Raw genomic sequence first — 26904 nt, 5'->3', positions numbered from 1 at the left:
TAGTTATGCTTCCAAATCTCAGGTGTGTCTTATGCATCATTATGTATCAGGGAAAGTTGTTCAGCATCTTTCTGGGAAGAGCACGTTGAAAGTGGGTGATCCCGGATTCTCGTTCACCTTGCTAGATGATGTGAGCAGAGAGAAGACCTGGTTGGACTAACCTGACTCTGCTTGGTTATGTGCTGTGTTCTCCCACCACCTCAGAGGCTACGTGGTTGCCTTTTGGGGCAGTCAGTTCACATTTTCCCATCTCCTTAGATTACTATTTTTAAGTTTTTATGTTCTTTCTTATTTATTGTTAATTAGCTTCTAGAATTCATCCCTGCCTATTTTCCTTCCCGAGTCGCACCATTTATAAAGCAGTTTCTTCTTTCCACATATTGGTTCTCTTGAAGCAGGATATACTTGATCACATTGAAGTAGTTTTGAAATACAAACAACATGACTGAGAATGGCTGTTGATATATATTTTTTTCATTTATGTATTAATGGATATTTCACAGACCACCCTCATAGAAAGGAGAAACTGGAAGTCCTTTCTGATAGGTTTTAAAAGAAGATTTTAACTTTTAGATTATCTAAAAGTGACACCTGAAATGTGAATAAAGCATTCCACAACCAAAAAATTTTTTAACTAAATTTTCAAGTCTTTTACACAGATTCTGTTTTCCTCATGTCTAGAATCAAACGTTTCATGTTAAGATTGAATTAGCTTAAACAGATTTTGTTTGCAGAAGTCTTTGCTTCCTTATGAAGAAAAATAGTATGAAGGTTTTATAGCAGTATGTGTTTTTTATATTACAGTTATGAAATGGAGTATTTTGTAATAATTAAAAGATTTAGGTATTTTTTCAAGCCATAGATATTTTTTTTTCTTTCACCGCGATATCTAGTACTTACTTGAAATTGTGTTTTTCTTTCCTACCAAACTATTTGTATCTATTTTGCTCATGTATATTGTATCCATAGGTAGTTACTAATCCTGGCTGGTCTAGACGTTGATAGCGATGTAATCTTATGCCATTTTGTTTAGACTTTCTTAAAATTGGATCATATACTAAGTGTTATGAAGTTTGAAGTAATGATATATCTGTTACAAATAAAAAAGTGAAAATAAACCTCATTGAAGACTATTATCATTCCCTATATAAAGTGTTCACAGCTTGAAATAGTATTTCACTTTAGCCTCTTCCACTTTATAGCAGTTGATAATGATGCTGTGCTAGGTTGAAAGGATTTCGTCAAGTGTATCAGTCAAATTTAGGTTCAACTGTGAGTAACTGAAAAACTAACAATCCTAGTAGTTTAAAGAAGAAAGAATTTTATTTTTCTCCAGGTAAAAGTCCAAAGCAGACCTTCAGAGCTGATAAGGAGGCTCTACTCCAGGAAGTCTGTATGAGTTTCCTTTATCAGCTGTAACAAATCACCACAAACTTAAGTCCCGAAGACAACGCAAATGTATTATCTCACAGTTCTGTAGGTCAGAACTCTGGCTTGGCTCAGCTGGTAACTCTGCTCGAGATTTCACAAGGCCTAAGTCAAGCTGTTGGTCTGCTGGCCTGACCAACAGCCTTCTGAGAAGGAGGCTCTGGGAGAATCTGCTTCTAGATTCTAGGTTATTGGCAAAACTGGTTCCTTATGATGATAGAACTGAGGTTCCCATTTCCTTGTTGATACTCAGCTAGGAGCTGCGCTTAGCTCCAGTAGCTTCTCTCTGGTCCTTGTACGTGGGCCCCTGCATCTCAGAGCCTAATGGCACATCAGATGGCTCACATGCTTGAGATCTCTTTTATTCTTTTGCCACATCCCCCTGACTCTAGCCAGAGAAAGTTCATTGCTTTTAAGGGCTCATGTGATTAGATTGGGCATATCTGGATGGTCTGGGATAATCTCCCTATTTTAAGATGTGTAGTCTTAATTACATCTGCACATTCCCCTTTGACTTGTAACATATGCACAGGTCCCAGGGATTAGGGCATGGGCATCTTTGGGTAAATTCCTTTCATTGTAGCTCCACCATCCCTAGGGTCTGATCTTCCTTCTTATGGTCCCAGTCAGCATCTGAGTTTAAGCCACAGAACAGAGGAGGAGACAAAGAATAAAAGGTGAGGCAAGGCACCAGGTGACTCTTAAGGAAGGTTCCCAGAAGCTGCCTCAATCTCTAGTAAGCCAGAGCTTAGTCACTTGACCACACGGAGCAGCAGTGGAAGCTGAGAAATGTAGTTTTTATTCACTGCAGCCATGTGCTCTGCTAAAAGAATCTTTTGCTATAGAAGGGAAAAAATGGACCACTGGGGAACAACCAACAGTTACATTTTTCCAATTACTGGAAAACAAGAAAAGAGGGGATTATAGTAGCACAACTACCATACGATAAGAGTGGGGCAACAGTGGCTTCCTGGGTGAGTTAAAGGCCCTTAGGGGCAGATTGAACAAAATCCTTAAATAAGCAGTGTAACTTGACACCAGAGCACCAAGTTTCGATACCTAGAAAAGCATCTAGTCTTGATTTATTTGTCTATCCTTGTGTACCAGGCACAGTGCTTTTACAGAGTGGGTTTTAGTAAGTACTTTTGGAATGAATAAAAAATGTTACTACTCATGTGGCACTTGGAGTAAGATTCTTTCATAAAGCTACAGTGAATCCAGCTGTTCTGTGAAAATACATTCTAGAAATCCCCTCAGTATATCACCCATCCGTCCATTTTTGCATTATGTGAGTCCTTAATTCCTACAACATTTAAGTATCTTATCTACTGAAAAAAAATGTGAAAGTGTAGTGTAGGAATAAGAAGTTCAGTTTCAATTCAGTAGAAATTCTATAAGGCCAACTGTAAAATAATACAGGAAGTGATAAGTTGCTCAAAGTGCTGTAGGAACATAGAAGGAAGGGGAGAGTAATTGTAACCTAGGATAAAATGGAAGACTCCATGAAGTACCTGACAGTCAATTGCAAAAGTATGAATAATATTTCAACAGGTAAAGGCAGGGAAACAGGAAAATCATATGTGTAACTAAAAAACATCAATGGGCTGACAAGGAAGAAGAATTCCGGGAAGTATTTAGAACTGCCCGTTATTATAGAAGAATTACTTGTTTTTTATTTTATATCAATGAATATTTACTTCGGAACTTTTCTGGTCTGCAACCTCTAGTACTTTTCCTGTTAGCAGAAGTAAAATCAGATACAGACACTATTTTAGGAGCCATGTTGATGTGGCCCTCTTCAAGACTAGTCAGTACTGTAATCTGCATTTGGACTTTGACTAAGGTTCTTCTGGTAATTTTTCAGCTCTAGATGTGCTAGTACAATATGAGGCTTTTTAATGGCTGTTTAATGTCATTATCTTTGGATCTAGACTGCCACTAATTCAAAGGAACTGGACACAAATAGATTCACCCCACCCTGCTCTGTTTTGCAAAGTGGGCATGCTGACCTAATAACTAAAAGGGGTGTGGTAGCTTTCATACATTTCAATGTCTTTCACATTGAACAGTGTAGCAATGACTTACATTTCAGCTTGACCTGGGAAAAGGCTAAGATAACTTAAGCTATTCAACAGTGGCTACATACCTTTGGAGGCAGCATAGAAGAGATTGATGGAAAGTAAAGAACAGCAAGGTCCCTCTCATATCCAAGATGCTACGGTTCTGCTTTTGTGTTTTATTCACCTGTAGAGCTCATGTTTTCCTTGGTGGTGGCCACATGAGCCACCAGGGCTCTCATGCTGCCCTACTCGTCCCAGAGCAGCACTGCTCTACTAGTGTGTGTTCCTTGTTGCACTTTCACACCAGATTTTGTTTGAAGAAAGGGTTTCCATTGCTTTAAATACATGCATGCATACATACCTCCATGAATAAATAACTAAGGTGAAAATGAGAAAACACTTCTTTAAATGAGGTAATGAGGTTGATCTTTAGGTTCCTCGAACTTCTCAGAAGGCAGTATATTATTCTAAGGTATGATATCCTTCTAAAAGATCTACAAAATGAATATCATACCTTAGAATAATAGCATTTTTTAAGTACCATTAGTGAAGTCAGTGTTTTTTAAAATAAATAATGGGTTTATTTGGTAATTTAAACTCTGCATTTTCTTATATACTTAAAATTTAGAAACATTCTCTTTTGTCTTTTATTTATTTCTACGTATAGGTTATTGAGTTTTTCTACTTGGCTCTACCACTTACTCTCGTTCTCTGCCTTCCATAGAATTTTATCTATTAAAAGATAGACTGTAGATTCATTCTTATGGAGAAAATCTGTTTTCGTAATTATTAGGCATATGTCCCAGACTACCAAACCAAGTATACTGAGTGTTTTGAATTAAATATTTAGTGTTTTATCGACTGTTTCCTCTGACTTCCATTAAGACCTCCAGAAATAATTCTTCTCTAATAAGCCTTTTGTTTGTTTTGGGCCAATATGCAGATTGGTATGGAATGAACCATTGCTGTAATACTTAGTGTGTGGTAAGCTTTCCTTGATAGCATATCTAACTTCAGTATAGTTCATTTTTGGTGAGATGTTCAGTTTCTGTCACGGTAAGAAACACTTGGTTTTTGTTCTCAGTAGACAGTAGTACTTGTTTGGGAATAGTAAGAAGTTTTTGATGATGCATGGAATAAGAAACTTTAAAAGTGTGCAGAGATTAAAAAGGGCTTGACATTAAAGGTTTTTACCATGACAAATGGTCTGTGCTTGAGCAGGATATATAGAACTGAGCTTGGAATCTATAACCTAATTTTCTTCTTCCCTTGAATACATTTGGTATGTCTGACTAGCAAAGGCTAATATTTCACCATAGATGATTGTTGTTTTTAATTTTTTAGGACAGTTTTAAAAATTGCTTTATTATGTACAGAAAATTTCTCCTTTTTTGTGTATAGCTTTTTGAGTTGACAAACACATATAGGCATGTATCTACCACCATGATCAAGATAAAGAAAAGTTTTATCTCCCTAAAGATTCCCCTGTACGAGTCTATAGTCATACCCTTCCAGTCACCTAAGCCTTATTCTGTTCCCATATGAGTGAAATCATATGATATGTAGTCTTTTGAGTCTGGCAATTCATCCATGTTGTTGTATCATTCCTTTGTATTACTGAGTAGTATTTCATTGTACGGATACTACAGTTTATCGATTTGTCAGTTGAAGGACATTTGGATTGTTTTCATTTGGCGGCATTTATGCATGAAGCTGCTACAAATATTTGTGTGGAGAATTTTGTGGGAATGTAAGTTTTCATTTCTCTTGGGTAAATGCCTAAGAATGGCGTCTTTGGGTTATATAGTAAGTGTATATTTAACTTTAAGAGAAACTGCCAAACTCTTTTCCAAAGTGACTGTACCATTTTGCATTCCTACTGGCAGTGTGTGAGTGTTCATTTTCGCCAAATAGCTAATAATATCTTTTTGTAAAAGCCATTCTGATAAATACATAGTGGTATCTCATTGTGCTTTTAATTTGCATTTCCCTGATGACAATAAGATTGAGCAGCTCTGTGTTCATATAATTCATGTAACTTCTTTATATTCATGTATTCATATAACTCATATTCATATATATTCTTTGCTGAAATGTCTGTTCGTACCTTTTGTCCTTTTTATGTTGGGGTTGTTTGGCTTCTTAATTTTGACTTTTGAGAGTTCTTAATATATTTTAGATATAAAACTCAGAGGTGTATGTTTTGCAAATATTCATCTACCTGTCAGTGGGTTGTCTTTTCCCTTAATAGCATCTTTCAAAGAGCAGAATTTTTTAATTTTGATGACGTGATGATGCATATTCTCGTTATTTCCAATTGAAGGGACACATCTCGCCCACTGTATTAGTTTCCTAAGGCTGCTGTAACAAAGTACCAGAAATTGGGAGCTTAAAACAACAGAAGTGTATCATCTCACAGTGGTGGAGGCTAAAAATCCGAAAACAAGATGTCAGCAAGGCCGTGTTTCCTCTGAAACTTGTAGGGTAGAATGCTTCCTTTCCTCTTCTAGCTTCTGGTGTTTGCTGGCATTCCTTGATAGTATTTGGCTTATAGATGCATCACTTCAGTCTCTGCTTCTGTCATCAAATGGCCATCTTCTCCCTGTATGTTTCTGTCTCCCATCTCTTCTTATAAGGACACCAGTCATATTAGATTAAGTGCCCACCCTTCTTCAGTATAACCTCATCTTAACTAATTATGTCTGCAAAACTCCATATCCAAATAAGCGACATGTGGAAGTACCAGTAGGTACCAGGGATTAGGACTTAAACATGTATTTTGGGATGATACAATTCAATCCGTGATACCTACGTTATATTTTTCTCCTGGTACTTAATTCTTTATAGTCTACGATCTTCTCTTTTGTCCTGTTCGTAACCTCTTATTGTCATAGATTTATTATTTTGTCAATTAGTAAATATATGGAATTGTGATACGTCTTAGGTAATTTTTTTGTGTCATTTAATTTTTACACTGTTTATACCTTGAATCTTCAGCTACACTATAAACTGCCTGATGGGTAACCATTGGTTAATTTTCTTATAGATTACATACCAAAGAGAGAGGAGAAGAGTCAAAGAACTAATAACTGTTTATTCAGATGCTAGATAAATAAGCACTATGTCACTTCCATCATGATATAGATCTTTCTTGTACCCTGTTTTCTCCTTCTGTGAATTGTCATAAAAACAAAGTACTTTGGTCTGTCTTTCCATAGTAAGCTTTTTTTTTTAATTGAAATATAGTCGATTTACATTGTTGTGTTACTTTCAGGTGTACAGCAAAGTGATTCAGATATATATATATGTATGTATATAAATATACATATATATAAAAATATATATATATATTCTGTTTTTACATTCTCTTCCATTATAGGTTATTACCAGATATTGAGTATAGGTCCCTGTGCTATATAGTAGGTCCTTGTTGTTTCTCTATTTTATATATAGCAGTGTGTATATTTTAATTGCAGACTCCTAATTTATCCCTCCCTCCCCCAACCTTTCCCCTTTGGTAACCATAAGTTTGTTTTCTATGTCTGTGAGTCTATTTCTGTTTTGTAAATAAGTTCATTTGTATCTTTTTTTTTTTTTTTTTTTAGATTCCACCTATAAGCGATGTATGATATTTGTCTTTCTCTGTCTGGTTTACTTCACTTAGTATGATAATCTCTAGGTCCATCCATGTTGCTGCAAATCATAGTAAGCGTTTTCCCTCCTTTTTTGATCTCTTTCATCCCATCTTGGCCATTTCCTGTATCCAACAGTTACAACTTTTGTCTTAAAAAAAGCATATGAAGCCTTTTATAAGGCACCTAGCTCTAGAAGTTGGTAGATTGTTGCAAATTTTGATCCAAAATAATGTAAAGTAATTCATAGAATGAATAGAGTGATAGCTAGTAAGGTCTTCAGAACTATTTCAGGATGGCCAGCTGTGAGGTTAATCATGTTGATCCAGTTCTTTACTCCATGGAAAGAAAATTAAAAGTTTTTGTTTGTTTGGCGAGGGTGGAAGTGATTAAAACGGTTGAATCTTTTGCACTTTTGCCATGTGGACAAATCATGGGATTCTTTTAAAATTTAAAAAACTTAGAAGTTAGGGCCTTAGAGAGAAATTATTGTGTAAGTTCCTGTTGCTAGTGATTTATAGACCTTTGCTCACTCCTAAGGAAGGAAGTAATTTTATATTTATGGTTATGACTCTGAATCCCAGCCCAGCGTACAGTGTGATTGTCAGTGTAGTATAAAATGCACAGAAACCCTCATAAGCAGAGTAACTTGTGGATCATTGAATATGGAACATTAATTTTTGTCAGTTTTCCTGTAGTGAATCAGTAAATATTGTGCTTTCTTAATGCCAGGCATTGTGCTGGGTGCTAGGGAAACAAAAATTCAGAATCTGCCCTCAAAGAGGTTACGGTTGGGAGAGAAGATAGCTATGAAGACAGTTACAAATACATTTTGTTAAGTTGTGTATTGGCAGTAAGCACAAGGCAAAATGGGAACCTAGAACGGAAAGCACCAGAATGTGCCTGAGGCAGTCAGGGAAAGCCTCACAGGAGAGTCACACTTACAGAATGGAGGAAGAGGAGTTTGCCAAAAGGACAAGGAGATGGAATGAGCATCTCCAGATAGTTGGCAGCAGGTGCAAAGACCCAGAGGCAAAAGAACACATGCCTGTCTTTTCCCCCAGGAATAGGTGTCCTGGCGTGTCTGTCAGGCTAATACTTCAGGTAGGCTGATGAGAGCATTGAGCTGGTGAGACCAAGATCAGGCTTTTCATCTCCACCCACCTACGCCAATGAGCTTCTTCAGTATCATGATGACCACATTCCTGTAACAGACCACTCCCGTGATCCTTGCCTGCCAGCTCACAGATGTGGGTATAGTGTGTGTCACCACGCCCATGTGGGTGAAAGGTTGAGGGAATGTGGTTCTTCCAGTGTATATCCATGAGCACACTGAAAAAAGAGTCCAGAATGGTCTTCTGATGATGGGTTATTAGCATAATTTCTATATGTGAAGATTTGTTCTTATTTTTAATGACCTCAATAGATTTTCAGCTCTTGATTGTATAGCATTTTATCTTGTGTATATTTTTCCAGCTCTGCTATAGAAAGGATGTGACATAAACATTTAATCAGTCTTAACAGAATTGGCCTTTTTTCATGGCTCCAGATTATCTAACTTCACTGATCTAATACTTATGGCATATATGTTGAGAATTAAGACTCAGAACTCAGGTTTTTCAGAATAATTTTACAATAGCTGTAAATCTTTCTGTGCCTTTTTGTCAAGAGAGTGTTTGTAAAATATAATGACCATAGAAGTGAACAAGCTTTTTGATGGTCATAAAATGTGCTGAATATGCTATTTTATACCTATTTCATTGTGAACCCAGTCTTTCTATTACATTCTTAGTGTTTATACCCCAGATTACTTAGTGTAGACAGATGTGTGTGGACTGAGGGACACTTTTGAATCTAGTATATAGTCATTATGAATGTCCCCTGAAGACTAGATTTTTGAAAACAAGTCTTTTAATTTCTCAAGATGATGTGTAAAGATAAATTTTTTAAATTTCAGGCTAAGTTCTCTGTCTTTAATAGCTATTTCTGTAATGAGCATGTGCTTTAGGTCTTCCTTTCTTTCAATCACCTCCAACCCCACTGGAACCAATTTGGAATCTGTGGGTGTCATCGCTTTAACGTGTGCTCTGTCAATCTACCACTTCCCTCGACACAAGGAGGAACATAATGACATAGAGAAATGTTTCTTTCAAAATATAAATTGTAAACAAATCCAATCAAGAAATTGTTTTCAAGTAAATTTTCTTTGCTTATGAAATTTCCATCAGTGTTCCCTTCCTCCTAACTCTTAAGTTCATGGGAAGAAAGTGTTAGGAACTTGAAATGAATGTCTGCATTTATAGATTTTTTTAGACCTTGTTATTAGACCACAAGTAGGGTAGAGAACAGCACACTATTAACACGTTGAAATACAACTTCAGGCCATATAGCATAACTGTGCATTGTTGGGAACAAGCCAGCTCCACCTTGCTGCATTGCCATATTGGATACCTGTAGAGCAAAGTCTATAATGGAGAGCCACGGCAACATTCTTTTTAAATGGTTGCCTTGTCCAGAGTCAAAAGACTTTTTAAAAATACATATGCCACGTAAAAAGGAATGCTGGTAATAAATTGATTTGTTTATCCACACCTGTAAATATAGATTGTCACATCATCTTTAAAACGAGGGATGATGTTATACTTAATGAGTATCATGTAAGTTTCCATCTGCTTAATCTAATATTTTTAGATATTTGGTACATATGACATAATGTTTACAAAACTTAAAAAAATATATTTTCAAGTGCCTTATTCCCTTTGCTTTTATAGTATATGAAAATCAGTGCTTTTAACTACTTTGTTTTCTGTAAAAAGGAGAATGAGATTCTGTAAACTGTGATCAAAGGCAAAGTTGAGATTCTTAGAAACATTCTTGGAAATAAAGTTTGCCCCTAAAAGTGAATATGATTAATCCTATAGATACTACCAAATATATATCTGATTATAACAAATATTTTAAAATCAGGAAGAAGTACATTTACAAAGACATCATGAAATTGCCATCTAAAATATTTGCCTATTTTTTTTTACTGCTTCCCCCTGCCCTTTTTTAAATCGAAATGTAGTTGATGTACAGTATTATATGTTACAGGTGTACAATATAGTGACTCACAATTTTTAAAGGTTATACTCTATTTATAGTTATTATAAAATATTTGCTATATTCCCTGTGTTATACAGTATATCCTTGTACCTTATTTTATAGACAATAGTTTTTACTCTTAATCTCTTTCCTCTGTATTGCCCCTCGCCCCTTTCCTCTTCCCACTGGTAACCACTAGTTTGTTCTCCATATCTGTGAGTCTGTTTCTTTTTTTGTTATATTCACTAGTTTGTTGTATTTTTTAGAGTCCACATAAAAGTGATATCATGCAGTATTTGTCTTTCTCTGTCTGACTTATTTTACATAGCATAATACCCTCCAAGTCCATCCACGTTGCTGCAAATGGCAAAACTTTATTATTTTTTATGGCTGAGTAGTATTCCAGTGTGTGTGTGTGTGTGTGTGTGTGTACCACATCTTTTTTTTTTAACATCTTTATTGGAGTATAATTGCTTTACAATGGTGTGTTAGTTTCTGCTGTATAACGAAGTGAATCAGCTATACATATACGTATATCCCCATATCTCTTCCCTCTTGCGTCTCCCTCCCACCCTCCCTATCCCACCCCTCTAGGTGGACACAAAGCACCGAGCTAATCTCCCTGTGCTATGCGGCTGCTTCCCACTAGCTATCTATTTTACATTTGGTAGTGTATATATGTCCATTCCACTCTCTCACTTTGTCCCAGCTTCCCCTTCCCCCTCCCCGTGTCCTCAAGTCCATTCTGTACATCTGCGTCTTTATTCTTGTCCTGCCCCTAGGTTCTTCAGAACCTTTTTTTTTTTTTAGATTCCATATATATGTGTTAGCATACAGTATTTGTTTTTCTCTTTCTGACTTAACTTCACTCTGTATGACAGTCTCTAGGTCCATCCACCTTACTACAAATAACTCAATTTCATTTCTTTTTATGGCTGAGTAATATTCCATTGTATATATGTGCCACATCTTCTTTATCCATTCATCTGTTGGTGGACACTTAGGTTGCTTCCATATCTTGGCAATTGTAAGTAATGCTGCTATGAACATTGGGATGCATGTATCTTTTTACGTTCGTGTTTTTGGGTTTTTTTTTCACATATATACTGAGGAATGGAATTGCTAGGTCATATGGTAGTTCTATTTTTAGGTTTTTGAGAAACCTCCATACTGTTTTCCACAGTGGCTGCATCAATTTACATACCCACAAACAGTGTAGGAGGGTTCCCTTTTCTCCATGTCCTCACCAGCACTTGTTATTTGTGTTCTTTTTGATGATAGCCATTCTGACAGGTGTTAGGTGATATCTCATTGTGGTTTTGATTTGCATTTCCCTGATGATTAGTGATGTTGAGCATCTTTTCATGTGCCTGTTGGCCATCTGAATGTCCTCTATTTTTTTGGATCTGTCTCCTAAAGCAAAGGAAATAAAAGCAAAAATAAACAAATGGGACCTAATTGAACTTAAAAGCTTTTGCACAGCAAAGGAAACCATCAACAAAATGAAAAGACAACCTACTGAATGGGAGAAAATATTTGCAAATGATATAACCGATAGGGGGTTAGTATTCAAAATATATAAACAGCTCAAATAACTCGACATAAAAAAAACAAACAATCCAGTTAAAAAATGCGTAGAAGACCCGAAATATTTGCTTATTTTTAAAATTTCTAAAAATGTTCACATTGTAGGTCTTTATTGATGCATTTATATCCCAAAATAAGTAGCTAATTTAGGATGAAAGTGTTTATTAGAAGATTTTTAAATCAGAGAATTTAATTAAATTCCAAGTATCAATGATAGTATAAATTCTGTCTGATTAAAATGTTGTGTTACACTGCAAATCCAAAGGATTTTCTTATTTTGAATTTCTTCAGCAAATGAGAATAAAACAAGTCACAGAAGTTTCTATCATAGTGTTATATTGTTGTTGAAGAGGTCCTTTTTTTTATTATTATTACAATCTCTATTACTTTCTAGACCTGGCAGTGGGATATTAGGTCATTTCATCCCTTCTGAGCTAGTACTAGATTGTTCCTTTCAATGTATTTTCCAGTGTTTGGGCCAGTTTGTTAATCCTTCATACTAGAGATTCCCAGGATCTTCATTGCTGGCAATAGATTTCGCTCCAGGAAAAATGGCTTCTGCTGCCAGGGAGTTAAATGATTCAAGGGTTGTGCTTCCACCACTGCTGTGTAGTTTCCTGACACTCGTCCCAGATTTTATTTTGCTTCATTTTTTGGATATCCTTAGATATCCACACTGTATTGTAAGTTTTATACTATGTAAAATTATGTGTGTGAGAGCTATTTTTTAAATTTTTTGGTTTGCAAAAATCACCCCTGGCAACTTAATGATATTTAGTGCACTTAAATGAGCTAATCAGTGGTATTAAACAGAAGTCTTATATCCAGAGTTGTGTTTTAATGAATGGAATTTTTTTATGTTGCTAACAAAAGGGACTGTTGGTCACCAGTGACTTTCATATTGCTAAATCCAGGAGACATTTTCTGTCTTATTTGTCCTCTCAGTTGCATTTGACACTTTTAACTACTCTTTCTTTAAGATAGTCTCTTCTTGGTTTCCTCATCTTCCTTCTGGGTTGATTGGTTTGTTTTTGCCACTCCTCAAAAATCTGTGGAAGTTTGTCTTCCTCTCATCTAGCTTTAACGTGATCTTATTACACTGTTAAATGTTGGCACTTCTCAAGGTCACTCCTAGATTGCCTTCCCTCTACTCCTTTGGTAGGTGATCTCAGCCACTACCACTTATATGTGGATGACTCCCAAACGCACATCTCCAGGCTAGACCTGTCCTCAGACCTCTGAAACCTTTTGGTCCAATCAGATACGTGGTATCATCTTTTCAAGTTTCTCAGAGTCATCTCAAACACAACATGTCCAAAATGTAAATCTTGCCCTTTCCCAGCGCTCCCCAGTCCTCTTTCTTGTTCCCTGCCTCAGTGAATGACATCACCTTTTATGTGAGCCTGAAAGCTGGGGGTTATTTTTTGACACCCCCTTTCTCTTACCTGCCACATCCAGTTGAGTAGCAAGTCTTGTTAGTAACTCTCTCTCAAATCCATTCACTTCTCTCCTTTACTCCATTGCCTTAGTTCCCTACAGTAACTTCCGAACTGGTCTGTTACCAACTCTTGCCTCAACTGTCTGCAGCCAGACTGATCCTTTCAAAATGCAAATCTTATCCTGTAACTCTTCTGCTTAATAGACTTCGGTTGCTTGCCATTGTTCTTAGGATAAAAACAAAACTCCTGTGTAATCTGGCCCCATCTACCTCTCTTCTCCCACAAGGTCAGCTCCTGCCACACTGTCTTTCACTTGCATAGGATACGTGTTCCCTTTGTTCTGAATTTCACCATTGTTCATATATGTGATGGCTTCATCTCTTGATGATTGACCAAATTAGTTGTTTCGTTATAGGCTGCCAAAAGGAAAAATTTTAATTATAATATTACATGCATATTTTTAGGTAGGATTCTTTTCCAGTTAGGTTTAGTTGGAAAGACAGGATTAATGCTTAATTAATTCTTTCCCTTTAAGTGCCCTTGTTACCTCCAGTCATAACTAATGCATTTTTGTTTCTTTTTTGTTTTATTTTATTATGATCTCCTTGATCTCTGTCTGTCTCTATATATACATATAGAATGTGTTTCAGTGTATATATATTGTGCGTGTGTGTATAATGTGTTTCAATCACTTGCAGAGTAATTTTTCTGATTTTTTATTGTGCCATCTTTGGCCAATGGCAGACCTCGTATGATATTGTCTCTATGTCCTTTTGATAGGACCCCATTTGTCTTTGATAGTTTTCTTGCTTCCTTGCTCTTAGGCCAATAAGATGTCTCAGGCCATCTTGCACATTTCCTGTCTCAGATGTAGAAACAGCCATTCTTCTAAGGTCTCTGGTTTCTTTTAGTGGGAATGATACTTAGAAACCACAATCTGGCTCGTAGGTGATAGGGGTGCTAATTGCTAAGGAGATTGTCATTTCTTTTAGCTCTCTTTAGTGGACAAAGCTAGGAAAATATAAATTCTTGGAAAGGAAAAAGTTTATACTGTTAGTTCTGATTCAAATTTAAGATTATTTAACATAAATTCTGATTTGATTGTTTGAACAGCATTAATATATTTTTCCTCTTTATCCTACTGTGTATGTCTCTATATGTCTGTGTGTCTCTCTCATGTCTGTCTGTCTCTCTCTGTATATATGTATGTATATTTGTTTCAAAATAATGTTAATATTACTACTGTCAGTGAATGAAGTTTAGGATTTTTTGGTGTCTCTTTGTCCTTAGAGTATATCCCACTGATATATATGTAGGATCAATTCTACATTTTAAAGTTATACAAAATAATTCTTTGTGTAGCTTTATCATCACTTGATATACAGTTAAATTCATTTCAGTTCTCAGTTTGAGGGAATTTTTTCTTTTTGATTTAATTTTAGTTTTTGAAATTATTTTGAGCTGTACTGATAGAATATAATTTTCTCATCATTGCCCGAAACACAACACATCTAATATGATGAGTTCACTTATGTTGCCATATTTTAAGAATAACCAGTGGTGTACCAAGCAGTGGATGATATCAGTGGTTTAGGCAATAAGGGAGTGTATTGTCTATGCCCGTAAAGAATTTTAAAACTATAGTAAGACCAACTAAAAGTTGGTCTACATTTTATTATCAATTCTAAATACTATCAGTGAGAAAATACTCCTCTTTGCCTTTCTTACATTGCTGAGAAGGTTATTAATCAATGTGAATGTCCAAAGAAGAGTAATAAGATTGATGAAGAATTTAGAAACTGTAGTTCTTGAAAGATGGAAGAACAGATGTTTAGTATCAATGAGAGAAGAAAAAATTAAGGGGTTCACAGTTTCTTTATACAGTTAAAGGCTATTATATAGAGAAAAAAGTTAGACTTTGTGTATCTAATTCCAGATGTCATAACTGGGTAGAAATTTAACTTACTTTAAGGAACAATTTTCTAATTGTTACACTTATCTGTGGAATGGGGCTGTCTGTCGAATTAGAGAGTTCCCTTTTGCTTAAAGATGTATATAGTAAGAGCAATATGAACAACTTGCAGGAGTGCTTAGAAGAACGTTCTGTTGTGGGTAGAAGATTGGATAAAACGACCTCTCAGGCCCTCCCGGCCCTGTGACTGTGAAATCACAGATCCCCATTATCATCAGGCGGCCTCATTCTTCCAGTCCCATCCACTGGAAAAACTCATTATCTTGTTCATGTCTGAGCCCTATTCAGATTGATTAATATCTCTTTCAGTTGAAATATCAAATGTTTTTATTCAGCTATGGAGTAAAGAATGTAAGTTAGTTCATAATATTATGAAATACTCAAGAAGTTGAGCTTGTAGTTCTCCTAGGCATTCATTTCTCAGCTCAGATGTCATTCCATTGGTGAAACCCTTCCTAACAACACAGGTTAGCCCCTCTGGCCCCTCTCCCACCACCCTTGTTCATATTTTCTTTATTTCATTAACTGAAAATTTCTTTTTTCTTTTTTTTTTTTTTTACTCAGTTGTTCTCAGTCTTCCTTCCTATTCAAATGTATGTTCTGTGAGATCAGAGCCCATGTGCATAAAACGTCCATATTCCTGTATTCTTGCCATCCTCATCAGCTTTTTTTAAAAAACACATCTTCCAGTTTGATAGCCAAAAATTGGTGTTTCATTCTTGAAATTTTGTTTTTTTAATCACTGGTGAGAGTAAATTGTTTTCAAATGTTTATTGCTTGTATACTTTATGAATTACCAGCATATGCACTTTGTTCATTTATCAGTTGTGTTTTTCATCTTTCATTTATTGATTTTAAAGAGTTCTTTATAGACACAAGGAAAAATTGACTGTCTTATGTTATAAATATATGTGTTACATTTTATTGATTGTTTTGACATTTTAAATGTTTACAAAGTAACATCAATAATCCTTTTTCTTATGGCCACATCTCCCACTTCCCTCCTTTATTCTTCTGGTCCTTTGGTGGATTTTGTTTGATTTGCTATGTAAGAAATATGTTTGGGGTTTTTTTGTTTTTTTGTTTCAAATATGTTACTGGTTTTTCCAGACACATATCAAAAAAAATCCCTCTCCCTTCCAAAGTTTAAATGCAACCCTTAGCACATACTAGATTCTGTTTTTTGGTTTTCTTAGCTGTTATATTGATTCATATGTCTATTTTTCTTCTAGCACTTTTCTTTCTACTTTTATTATTATAGACTTATATATTTGAATAGCATAAGGTTAAATCCCTCCTAATTACTATTCTTTTTCAAAGTCTTCTTGGCTCTTTTACCTATTTCTTCTTCTACACAGGAGCTCAGTACTTGTAGTTCATAAATCTGGGACATAGGGATCATATGAATGGGCTTCAGGCATTCCATGAAGAGCTTGAAATTTTATATAAAATTTTGTGTGTATGTGACTTGCTGCATTTTTCTGTAAGGGGATCCATACCTTTTATTGGCTTTTAAGATGAACACTTAAATAAAAGAAATTTAGGAATCAGTGTAAGAGAGTTACACTGTCAAAATCAACATTCCTCTTGCGATTTTTAATCTGTGGAGGATAATGGCATTCTTTGTATTTTGTTTTCCCATGCAGAAGCATACTGGTGTGTCTTCATTTATTGAAGACTTCTGTTATGCACAATAGTAAATTTTTGTAATTTTCTTCATATTGGTCATAAACATTTATTATCAATTTAGTTTTCTTGGTATTTTAAACCTACTGGTGAATTTGCTGACAAGCTTTTTCAAAAGAAAGGAAGGGAGGGAGGGAGGAAGGGAGGGAGAAACAAAAATGGAGATTGGAAAGGGATACACAGAATATTCTAGGTAGTCCATAAAGTTTAACCTGCCCCTGGTAACCTCATTTTTATGCTGTAATTTTATTGTCAAAGTATTGTTAAATACATTATTAGAAAGCTTGACCCTAGGTTCTTTTTAGAGCATCACTCTTTTGCTTGTGGTTTTGGGGATCTTTTACAGACTTAAATGTTGTTCTAGGACAGAAATTTTCCTATTTTACTTTGGTGAGACATAACCATATCAAGTAACATTTCAGAACTATACATTGCATAATCTTGGACATTTTCATGTAAGAAGGCACTAAAGAGAATTTATTTTTTATGAAAGTGCAGCTCTTAAGTAACAGTGACTGTTTTTTATGGGATAGCTCCAGACCACATTTGCTTACTTCCCACACTCTAGTTTTTCTGATGTCCTAAGCTTTAAGTATAGAGGTCAGGATGACATTTTAGGGCTCCAGGTTTACGTTCCATAACCTTAAAATGGATGTTATTCACTATAACAAAAAGGCTAGTTTGGTTTTCTTTTTTTTCCTAGATTAAAAATAAATAAGTTTTTGATGTTATAATATTGTATTTGTTTTTAAAAACCTTTTTTCTTCAAATTGTAGACTTGGAAAGATAGTATAAAGATTTCTTACTTACCTTTAACTCAAATTCCCAAAATGTTAAAATTTCACATTTGCTGTATCATTGTGTGTCCTGTTTTTTCTGAAACGTTTGAGAATAAGTTTATACACAAGATGTACCTTTACCACCAAGAACTTCAGTGTGTATTTCTTAAAAATAAGAAGATATTTCTCAAAATTAGGAAATTAACATTGAGAAAATACTCTTGTCTAATCTACAGGCACTCAAATTTTGTCATTTGCCCCACTAATTTCCTTTCTAGGAAAAAAAAAAAATGCCTTTTTATTACCCTAGTCTGGGATCCAATCCCAGAATCACATACTACATTTAGTTGTCTTCTTTATTCTTCTTTAATCCAGAACAGCCCCTTGGTTTTTCCTCATCTTTCAAAATTTGAAAAACGCAGACCCTTTTTTTTTTAAAATAAAGAATGCCCCTCAGTTTGGATTTGCCTGATGATTCCGTGTGGTTAGACTTAATCTCTGCCGTGATCATATCAGGAGACACGTGAGGTTTACTTTACTGATGTTAATATTCACTGTGATCGCTTGTTTAAGGTGGTGGTGGTGATTCGCGTTTTTTTTTTTAATAATTCTTTATTTTATTTATTTATTTTTGGCTGTGTTGGGTCTTCGTTTCTGTGCGAGGGCTTTCTCCAGTTGCGGCAAGCGGGGGCCTCTCACCATCGCGGCCTCTCCCGTTGCGGAGCACAGGCTCCAGACGCGCAGGCTCAGTAGTTGTGGCTCACGGGCTTAGTTGCTCCGCAGCATGTGGGATCTTCCCAGACCAGGGCTCGGACCCGTGTCCCCTGCATTAGCAGGCAGATTCTCAACCACTGCGCCACCAGGGAAGCCCCTGATTCGCGTTTTTAAATAGCACAATTTTTATATTTTCTTAAGTTTTTGCTTTCCTTCGGTGGATTGAGTCCTGGAGTCCTTTTTAGGACTTAGTAAAAATATCTATTTAATTGTAAACCTGTTAAAAAAATTTTTTTTAACCCTACCTTATCTTGGACATTATCAGCTTCTTAATACTTTTATTTGGGAGAAGTGGGCAGGAATAGGACTTGGAGAACTTCCAGAGCAGATGGGTCCTGGTCTTGGATATTCATTTACAGAGTTAGAAAGCCTCTGGGCTGGAGCATGACAGCATTGTTGGTGGATTCCACTGGGTAGAATTCTTCCATTACTAATTTACAGGATAGTTAACATGTCACTTCTTTATTCTGCAATTTTATCATTTGTTAAATGGGGATTCTGATACCTGTTTTTAATTACCGTGGTGGAATATGGGGACAAAAAACATAAGTAGGTCATAAATGTGAAAGTATTTTTTTTTCACATTCCTCCTTCATATATTTATGGCTGAAAAACATGAAAATGCTGTTGATTAGTGTTTCTCTATGCACTGATGGCCAACACAGAGATCGCTAGTGCATTTTTCTAGGAGGTCTGTCCTTGACCTGTTTCTATTCAGTGCTTCTATTAATGATTTTCTTAGAAGAAATCATGAGAGATATTCTCAGTTTAGTAGATGACAAAGTCACAGAGTTCATATTCAAAATTATCTTGACATATTAGAATGAAACCAAGCACTGCAAGTTGACATTTCCTAATTTAAGTTCCAAAGATCAGTTGTAAAATAAAGGATTGGAAAGATTGTCCTATAATGCATTACATTTGGTCACCAGCCTAATATGAGCAACTGCTAAAAATCCTAATGTAAACCTGTGCTCATCAAAAAAATATTATACTGTTCCATTCATGGAAGGTAATAGTAATATTATCACTGTGTTTTAAGAATATTTAAAAATTAGAGTATATCTAGAAAAAGGTAACCAAGATGTTGATCTTTTTGTCTCGGCAAGGTTTCAATCAGATGCCATATAACTGTTTTTCAGTAATGATTAGAAGGTATTCTTTTGTGTAAAATGCTGAAGTAAATGCAACATCATATCTTTTATCCATTTTCATATTTGTACCTTTTGAAACATTTTATTAATTTTATGTAGACTACATGCCTTTAAAATAATTTCATAACTGAAGTCTTGTTCAGTAACCAATAAATATTATTTATCCAGTGGATGCTCATAAAAATTAGTTAATAATGACAACTGAATGTAATTAAAAGCCAATTTTCTGTGCCTTGATTTATATTTAAGGACTACAGATTGAGCTGAATTCAAAATAGCAATTTCAAAGTCTAGGGTCTACTGAATTTTGAATTCATTTTTTACCATTTTTACAATTGCTGTGAAAATATTCAGACAGACTTCATGATAGAATTGTAAGTGGTTAAAAGGTAATTCCGAAAAGCTAGTTGTGTTGTTTTTTGTTCATTTCTTGTTTTTTTTTGTTGTTGTTGTTGTTGTTGTAAGCTAAAAGTATGAAGCTAAAGGATTTTTCACACAATGAGAATACATCTGTCACATGGCTGCTGGTCACCTGGGCTATTTCCATTCACTCTCTATGTAAAAATAATAAAGAATATTTCAAGATGATTAAATTAATAGCAAGGAGCTTCTCTAAATTGAACAGTAGCTCTGTTTATAAAAATATTTTTAACTATTTCAATCATACGGTTTGAAAAGTTTATTATTTGTTTAGCATATTTGGAAATTATCTTAAAGGCGTATTATTACCAAGGCTACCTTGAAACACTCCTTTTCTTGATTTCTGACAACGCTCTTAGATTTTCTTCCTGCCACTCTAGTTACCATTTAGTATTCATTATCATCTTCCCTCCCTCTCTCTCCCTCTCTCTCTCTCCCCCCCACCTCCTCTCTCCCTCCCTCTCTCTCTCTCTCTCTCTCTCACACTTGGAAAGGCTGTAACTTCTGGGTCCTGCTTCTGTCTCATCACTTTGACTATAGGTGATCTCATACATGCTCTCAGAGTTGTGATTTCCATCTGTGTGTCTATGTCTATATCTACCTGTATCTCTAGGTTAGTTAGTCCACACCTCTCCTAGCTTCAAACTTACCCATATACCAACTTTTACTGACATCTCACAACTACAGTGTCTGATACCATACATGTTCAAAACCAAACTCATGATCTTTTCCATAAAACCTATCTCTCCTTCAGTTTCTCCTATCTCAGAAAGTTTACTTTCATTCAGTTCCTAATACAGAAATCAGGGAGTTATTCTTGATATCTTCTTCCACTGACATCATCCCCCATTCCAGTCAGTGTGCAGGTTTTACTGATTTTACTCTGCCATACCCGTGCTCTAAGCCATCAGCAGTATTTGCCTAAACTATTGCAGTAGCTTCTGACTGCTCTTTGCTTTTCTACTCCTGCCCTTGTCTAGTTTTATCTTTCAACTTTTGCCCCTCTCCAATTTTATCTTTGCATTGCAGAAATGTATCTTAAAAAATGTAAATCAGGGACTTCCCTGGTGGCACAGTGGTTAAGAATCTGCCTGCCAGTGCAGGGGACATGGGTTTGAGCCCTGGTCCAGGAAGATCCCACATGCCACGGAGCAACTAAGCCCGTGCGCCACAACTACTGAGCCTGCGCTCTAGAGCCCGCGAGCCACAACTACGGAAGATCGCGTGCCTAGAGCCCATGCTCCACCACAAGAGAAGCCACCGCAGTGAGAAGCCCACGCACCACAAAGGAGGGTAGCCCCTGCTCTCCATGAGAGAAAGCCCGCGCACAGCAACGAAGACCCAATGCAGCCAAAAATAAATAAATAAATTTATTTTAAAAAAATGTAAATCAGATATAGTGGCTCTCCGTTCAATCCCTTCATTAATTTTCCACGATAGGATAAATCTTTTAAAATAGCACATAGCCTGCATGCGCCTGCCTTACCTTTGACCATGTATTCACTGTTACAGCAGCTGTACTGAACTTCTTTCAGATCCATGAACTCGCCTAGATCTCCCTGCTTTAGGATATTCTCTCTGATTGAAAGTATCACTCCTGTGCCCCTTTAAATTTTTAAAAATTAATTAGTTGTTAATTTATTTCTGTGATACATGAAAATGGCAGAAAGTGCAAACAGTACAAAAGATAAAGAGTGAAAAGTGATTGTCTCCTCCATTCATATTTTCCATTTTTTTGTGTGTGGTCAAATTTATGTCTTTATTTTTAAATGACTCTCAGGTGTATGGTTTATTTTTGAACTTTCTTGTAGTAGTGTTTTTCTTTCAAGCCTTTGATCAACTTGGAATTTATTTTAAGAGGTGAAGTAGAAAGTCAGCTATATTTTTTTCTAGTTATTTACCCAGTTAACTTAATATCATTTATTGAATAACTTATCTGGTTTTCTGTTTTAAAGTGCCACCTTTATCTTATACTAGGTTCCTGTCCTATTTGAGTCTATTGTGGTGTTCTGTCTACTCATGCACTATACCAGACTGTTTCTGACAGTCGCTTTAGAGTATTTTTTAATAGGTGGCAGAGCTAATCCCATCTTATAACTCTAGTTTTTCAGAATTTCCTGGCTCTTTTTTTAAAAAAAATTAATTAATTTATTTTTGGCTGCGTTGGGTCTTTGCTGCTGTGCACGGGCTTTCTCTGGTTGTGGCGAGCAGGGGCTACTCTTCATTGCGGCGCACGGGCTTCTCATTGCGGTGGCTTCTCTTGTTGCGGAGCACGGGTTCTAGGTGCACGGGCTTCAGTAGTTGTGGCACACAAGCTCAGTGGTTGTGGCTTGCGGGCTCTAGAGCACAGGCTCAGTAGTTGTGGCACACGGGCTTAGTTGCTCTGCGGCATGTGGGATCTTCCCAGACCAGGGCTCGAACCCGTGTCCCCTGCATTGGCAGGCGGATTCTTAACCACTGCACCACCAGGGAAGTACCCCCCCCCCCACCCCGGCTCTTCTTAAATGTTCAGTTTCCTATATGAACCTTAGAATTAACTGGTCTAGTTTCTAAAAAATCTTACTGATGTTTGTGAGGATATAAATTTTTAGATTAACATAAGAACATTTGGTGACTTTACAACCCTAGAGTTTCCTGTCTAAAAAATTTTTTTTTCCATTTTATTGAGTCTAAAATTTTTCCTTACTACCATTTTAAACATTTCTTCATACATATTTGTACATAACTTTTGATTTATTCTTGAATACTTCATCATTTTTTGGTGTCATTGTAATGGAATCATGGTGTTTTTTTAAAAACTGATTGTTTTTTGAATAGAGGAAGGCTATTAATTTTGAGCCCACTCTTTTTGCCACATTCATATATTATTTGTAATAGATTTTTAATTTACTCATGTCCCCTCTTCCCAGCCCACACTCTTTATTTAGCTAACTTGCATTCTTCCTTAAGAAGTCAGCTTAAAGTTCACTTTGCAAGAGCCCTTCCTCAACCTCCACATCTCAAGGAGATCCCCATTTTACTCCTCTTGAAGCATTCAGTACTTTTCCTTTAGAGTGCTTACTGCAGTTCGAAGTTTGAAATTATACAGTTTGTGGTGGAATTTTGTTACTGTCTAACATCTGTCTTTCCCTCTATCTTGTAAGCTCTATATGGGTAATAATTGTATGTATTTTCTTCCTCATCCTGTCTTCAATGTCGAGCACTGTTCCTACATGCAGTAGATAGTAGATACTGCTTGGCTTATTAGTTGATTGATTGGTTAGTTGGTTGAATGGATGATTGGATTGTCCATTTGTGGAAATTTCCCTGTTTCTAATCTTTCAGTCTCTTAGTTTTATTTTGAGTTCCACCACACTTTAAAAATCACCGGTTGCCTCCTTGGGAACTTTGATAGACCTTTGGTATGGTTTTTCAGACATGGTTCTCAAAGACAAATAGTCTAGGCATATCAATTGATGTATTCACTATTTGGTTAATTGACCTTGATTGATTTGGCATTTTCCTCTTTCAAACTTGTTGTTTTTAAGTGGTCTGAAATGTGATATAAGTGAAATTGCTCTGGCAATAATAATAATACTAATAAATTCTTACTATTTTACCTTTTTATAATACCACTTCAAACTTTTTGAGTAATTTAAACTTTTTACTTTCATGTTGCAATTTGTGGAATTGAGACTTAGATCAAGTACCAACTGTTATAAAGCTGCCAGTGGCTGGGCTGGATCTAGATTTCTAAGTTTTCTGACCCCTAGTATTCCCTCTACCATGGCATCTTCCACATTGTTGTAGTAGTATTACCTATCTTCCAGGAATGTATTTGTACTACTGCAAAGAGAAAATATCTCACGTCACTTTGCTCTACCAAGGCAAATTTTATATGGTTAACTAATGACGTGATATTTTGAGACTTTTCCCTCTGTCAGTATATCTTTTTTTCCTTTTAAATAGACTTTTTCTTTAAGAACAGTTTTGGGTTCCCAGCACAATTGAGTAGATTGTACAGAGAATTCCCATATACCCCTGCCTCGCCCCTGCACTTAGCCTCCCCCACTATCAGCATTCTGTACCAGGGGTGATACATTTGTTATAATTGATAAACCTACTTGGACACATCATTATCACCCAAACTCCATAGTTTACATTAGGTTTCACTCATGGTGTTGTACATTCTGTGGGTTTGGATAAGTGTATAATGTCATGTATCCACCATTATGGTGTCATACAGAAGAGTTTCACTGCCCTAAAAATCCTCTGTGCACTGACTTCCTCCCCACTAACTCCTGGCAACCACTGATCTTTTTACTGTCTCCATGGTTTTGCTTCTTCTAGAGTGTCATGGAGTTGAAATCATACATTATGTAGCCTTTTTAGATTGGCTTCTTTCACTCAGTAATATGCATGTAAGTTTCCTCCATGTCTTTTCATGACTTGATAGCTCATTTCTTTTTAGTGCTGAATAACATTCCACTGTCTGGATGTACCACAGTTTATTTATCCTTTTACCTACTGAAGGACATCTTAATGGTTTCCAAGTTTTGGCAGTTATGAAAAAAGCTGGTATGAACATCCATGTGCAGGTTTTTGTGTGGACATAAGTTTTCAGCTCATTTGGGTAAACACCAAGAAGCATGATTGCTGGATTATGTGGTAAGAGTATGTTTAGTTTTGTAAGAAAACTAAAACTGTCTTCCAAAGTGGCTGTACCATTTTGCATTCCTATCAGCAATAAGTGAGAATTTCTGTTACTCCACATCCTTGTCAGCATTAGGTATTTTCAGTATTCTGGATTTTGGCCATTCTCATAGGTATGTAGTGGTATCTCGTTGTTTTAATTTGTATTTCCTTCATAACATAGGAGCATCTTTTCTTATGCTTATTTGCCATCTGTAAATCTTTGGTGAGGTGTCTGCTTAGGTCTTGTCCATTTTTTAAAAAATCAGGTTGTTTTCTTGTTTTTAATCTTTTTAATATTCTCTTTTACAGTTTTTTTTTCTTGGGCACCATCTAGTGAAAATACACAGAAAACTTTGAGGTCATTGAGAATGATTTATTTTTTCAAAGGAAAACTCCTCTCTTTCTGTTTTTCTCCTTTTACCCTTGTCTTTCAGTTATACCTGCCGCCACTTGCGGAGATATGTTTATGTGTTGGACAAACTGTATTTCCCCCACTCTCACTGTTCTACGCTTCAACATTGCTTCTCGACCCTCAGTGACAATGGAGAGGAACTCTTGTCTTTAACTTGCTCTCACATTCTCAGATCCTATGCTTCCAGGTTATTAACCTATGCTGTCCATTTACTGCATGCTGCATGCTGTATATTGACTGATAATTGCATGCTTTAATGGGATACATGTCAATTAAATGATTAAGGAGGAAATTTATATTTGAAGTGATACTAAATAATTCTTTAGAAAAATGGCTGGGATTTTTTTTTTTAAACAAATGTCTTAAGTACTTTGTTATGTTTCATGGGAGAGAGAAAAGCTTTTAGCCACATAGTTGTCATGTAAACTTGAGAGAATTTTTCTCTACTTTGCTTCATTTGGAAATCTTTAGGTTTAACTTATGATAGTTGGGAGGGCTCTGTCTGGTTTATATATGAAATTACATACGAATTTTGAGGTCTCTTTCTTGCTCTGCTTGTATAGCTGAGAGCTGGCTGTGAGGCTGCACCCATGTTTTGATAGAGGCACATTCAGCTGAGCAGGTTTGATTTTATAAGAAGGTAGAAATTATTCATTGGGATTTTGTATTTCTCACTCATTTCATTTACATTACAGAGGGGTTATAAAATCAGCAAGTTGCAACGTGTCATAGATGAATCTAGATTAAAGTTAATGCAAATGGGAGCAGTAAGAAAGAGACAAGCCATCAATCTCAAGTATCAGAGAAAATCAACTCCTGTTGTTTAGTAGAGGGGCAGTATGACATTACTGCTTTGTACTTGAAGTTGACATTTCTAACACACATTTTCTATAAGTCAGAGATGACGCACACCAGCACTATACTGTTAGCCAAGTATGATGTCTGAAGGCAGTGTCTTCACTGCCAGTTGATTTAGAGGAAGACGGAAAAAACTCCATGACCGCCTTCTAGAAAAGAGCAAGCATTTAGAATTAAAATAGATCTTTTCAGGTGAAGACGCATAGGAAAGCTTCAGACTACACAGTATATCTAAGTGAAAACACTTTGATTATTAGGAATTGAAGACAGTGTGACAACTAAGGTGACAGATCCTTTTCTTGGTAGCAGAAAAATTTTAGACTCTCATAATGATGTTGGTCAGACTCTTACTGAGTCAGTAACGACACTTTCAAGAAATGAAAAAAATCAAATAGAAGAGCAAGTGGAAATAATAGATCAACTCTTATGTATGTAATATAGGAGAATTTATCAAACTAAAGCCAGTGACTTTCAGCTGGCTTGTAAAGTGAGTGAATATCAGGTAAGTGACTACTCTTTGGATCTGGAGACAGAACTTGTCTGGTTTCAAAGAATGGAGAGAGCAGCTACTAATCATTGAACCTCTGAATTGGACACCATAATTGACCTTGCCCTTGTTTACTAGTGTACTAGTCAGGGTTCTCCAGAGAAACAGAACCAGTAGGGGTGTATGTGTGTGTGTGTGTAGAGAGAGAGAATAGTTGAGATTTATTTTAGGGTGAGTCTGAAATTAGGTGGAAATTCAGGTATTGATGTTTCAGTCTTAAATCCTAAATCCATAGGGCAGGCCAGCAGTCTGGAAACTCAGGCAGGATGTTTATGTTACAGTCTTGAGACAGAATTCCTTCTTCCTCAGGAAACCTCAGTCTTTGCTGTTAAGGCCTTCACCCACATTACGAGGGTAATCTGCTTTCCTTAAAGTGAACTGATTATAAATGTTAATCG

The 26904-nt window shown here is 36.0% G+C and overlaps 1 protein-coding gene across 3 annotated transcripts in view; it reads left to right on the top strand.

Annotated features, from left to right (window-relative positions):
- The window catches only part of DYM (dymeclin), a 385877-nt gene that overhangs the window by 195923 nt on the left and 163050 nt on the right, over positions 1–26904 (top strand). Inside the window, exon 14 of one of the 3 annotated variants that reach the window (XM_068563051.1) lies at positions 25124–25288. The exons of the other annotated variants lie outside the window; for them this stretch is intronic. Coding sequence (XP_068419152.1) covers positions 25124–25288 — 165 coding nt within the window. The remainder of the gene's footprint in view (positions 1–25123; positions 25289–26904) is intronic. 3 annotated transcript variants of the gene reach the window in all.

The sequence above is a fragment of the Eschrichtius robustus genome, chromosome 14 (assembly GCF_028021215.1).
Source record: "Eschrichtius robustus isolate mEscRob2 chromosome 14, mEscRob2.pri, whole genome shotgun sequence".
Classification (NCBI taxonomy): domain Eukaryota; kingdom Metazoa; phylum Chordata; class Mammalia; order Artiodactyla; family Eschrichtiidae; genus Eschrichtius; species Eschrichtius robustus.
Note: the sequence above shows the minus strand (reverse complement) of the source record. Positions and strands in the feature narration are given on the sequence as shown.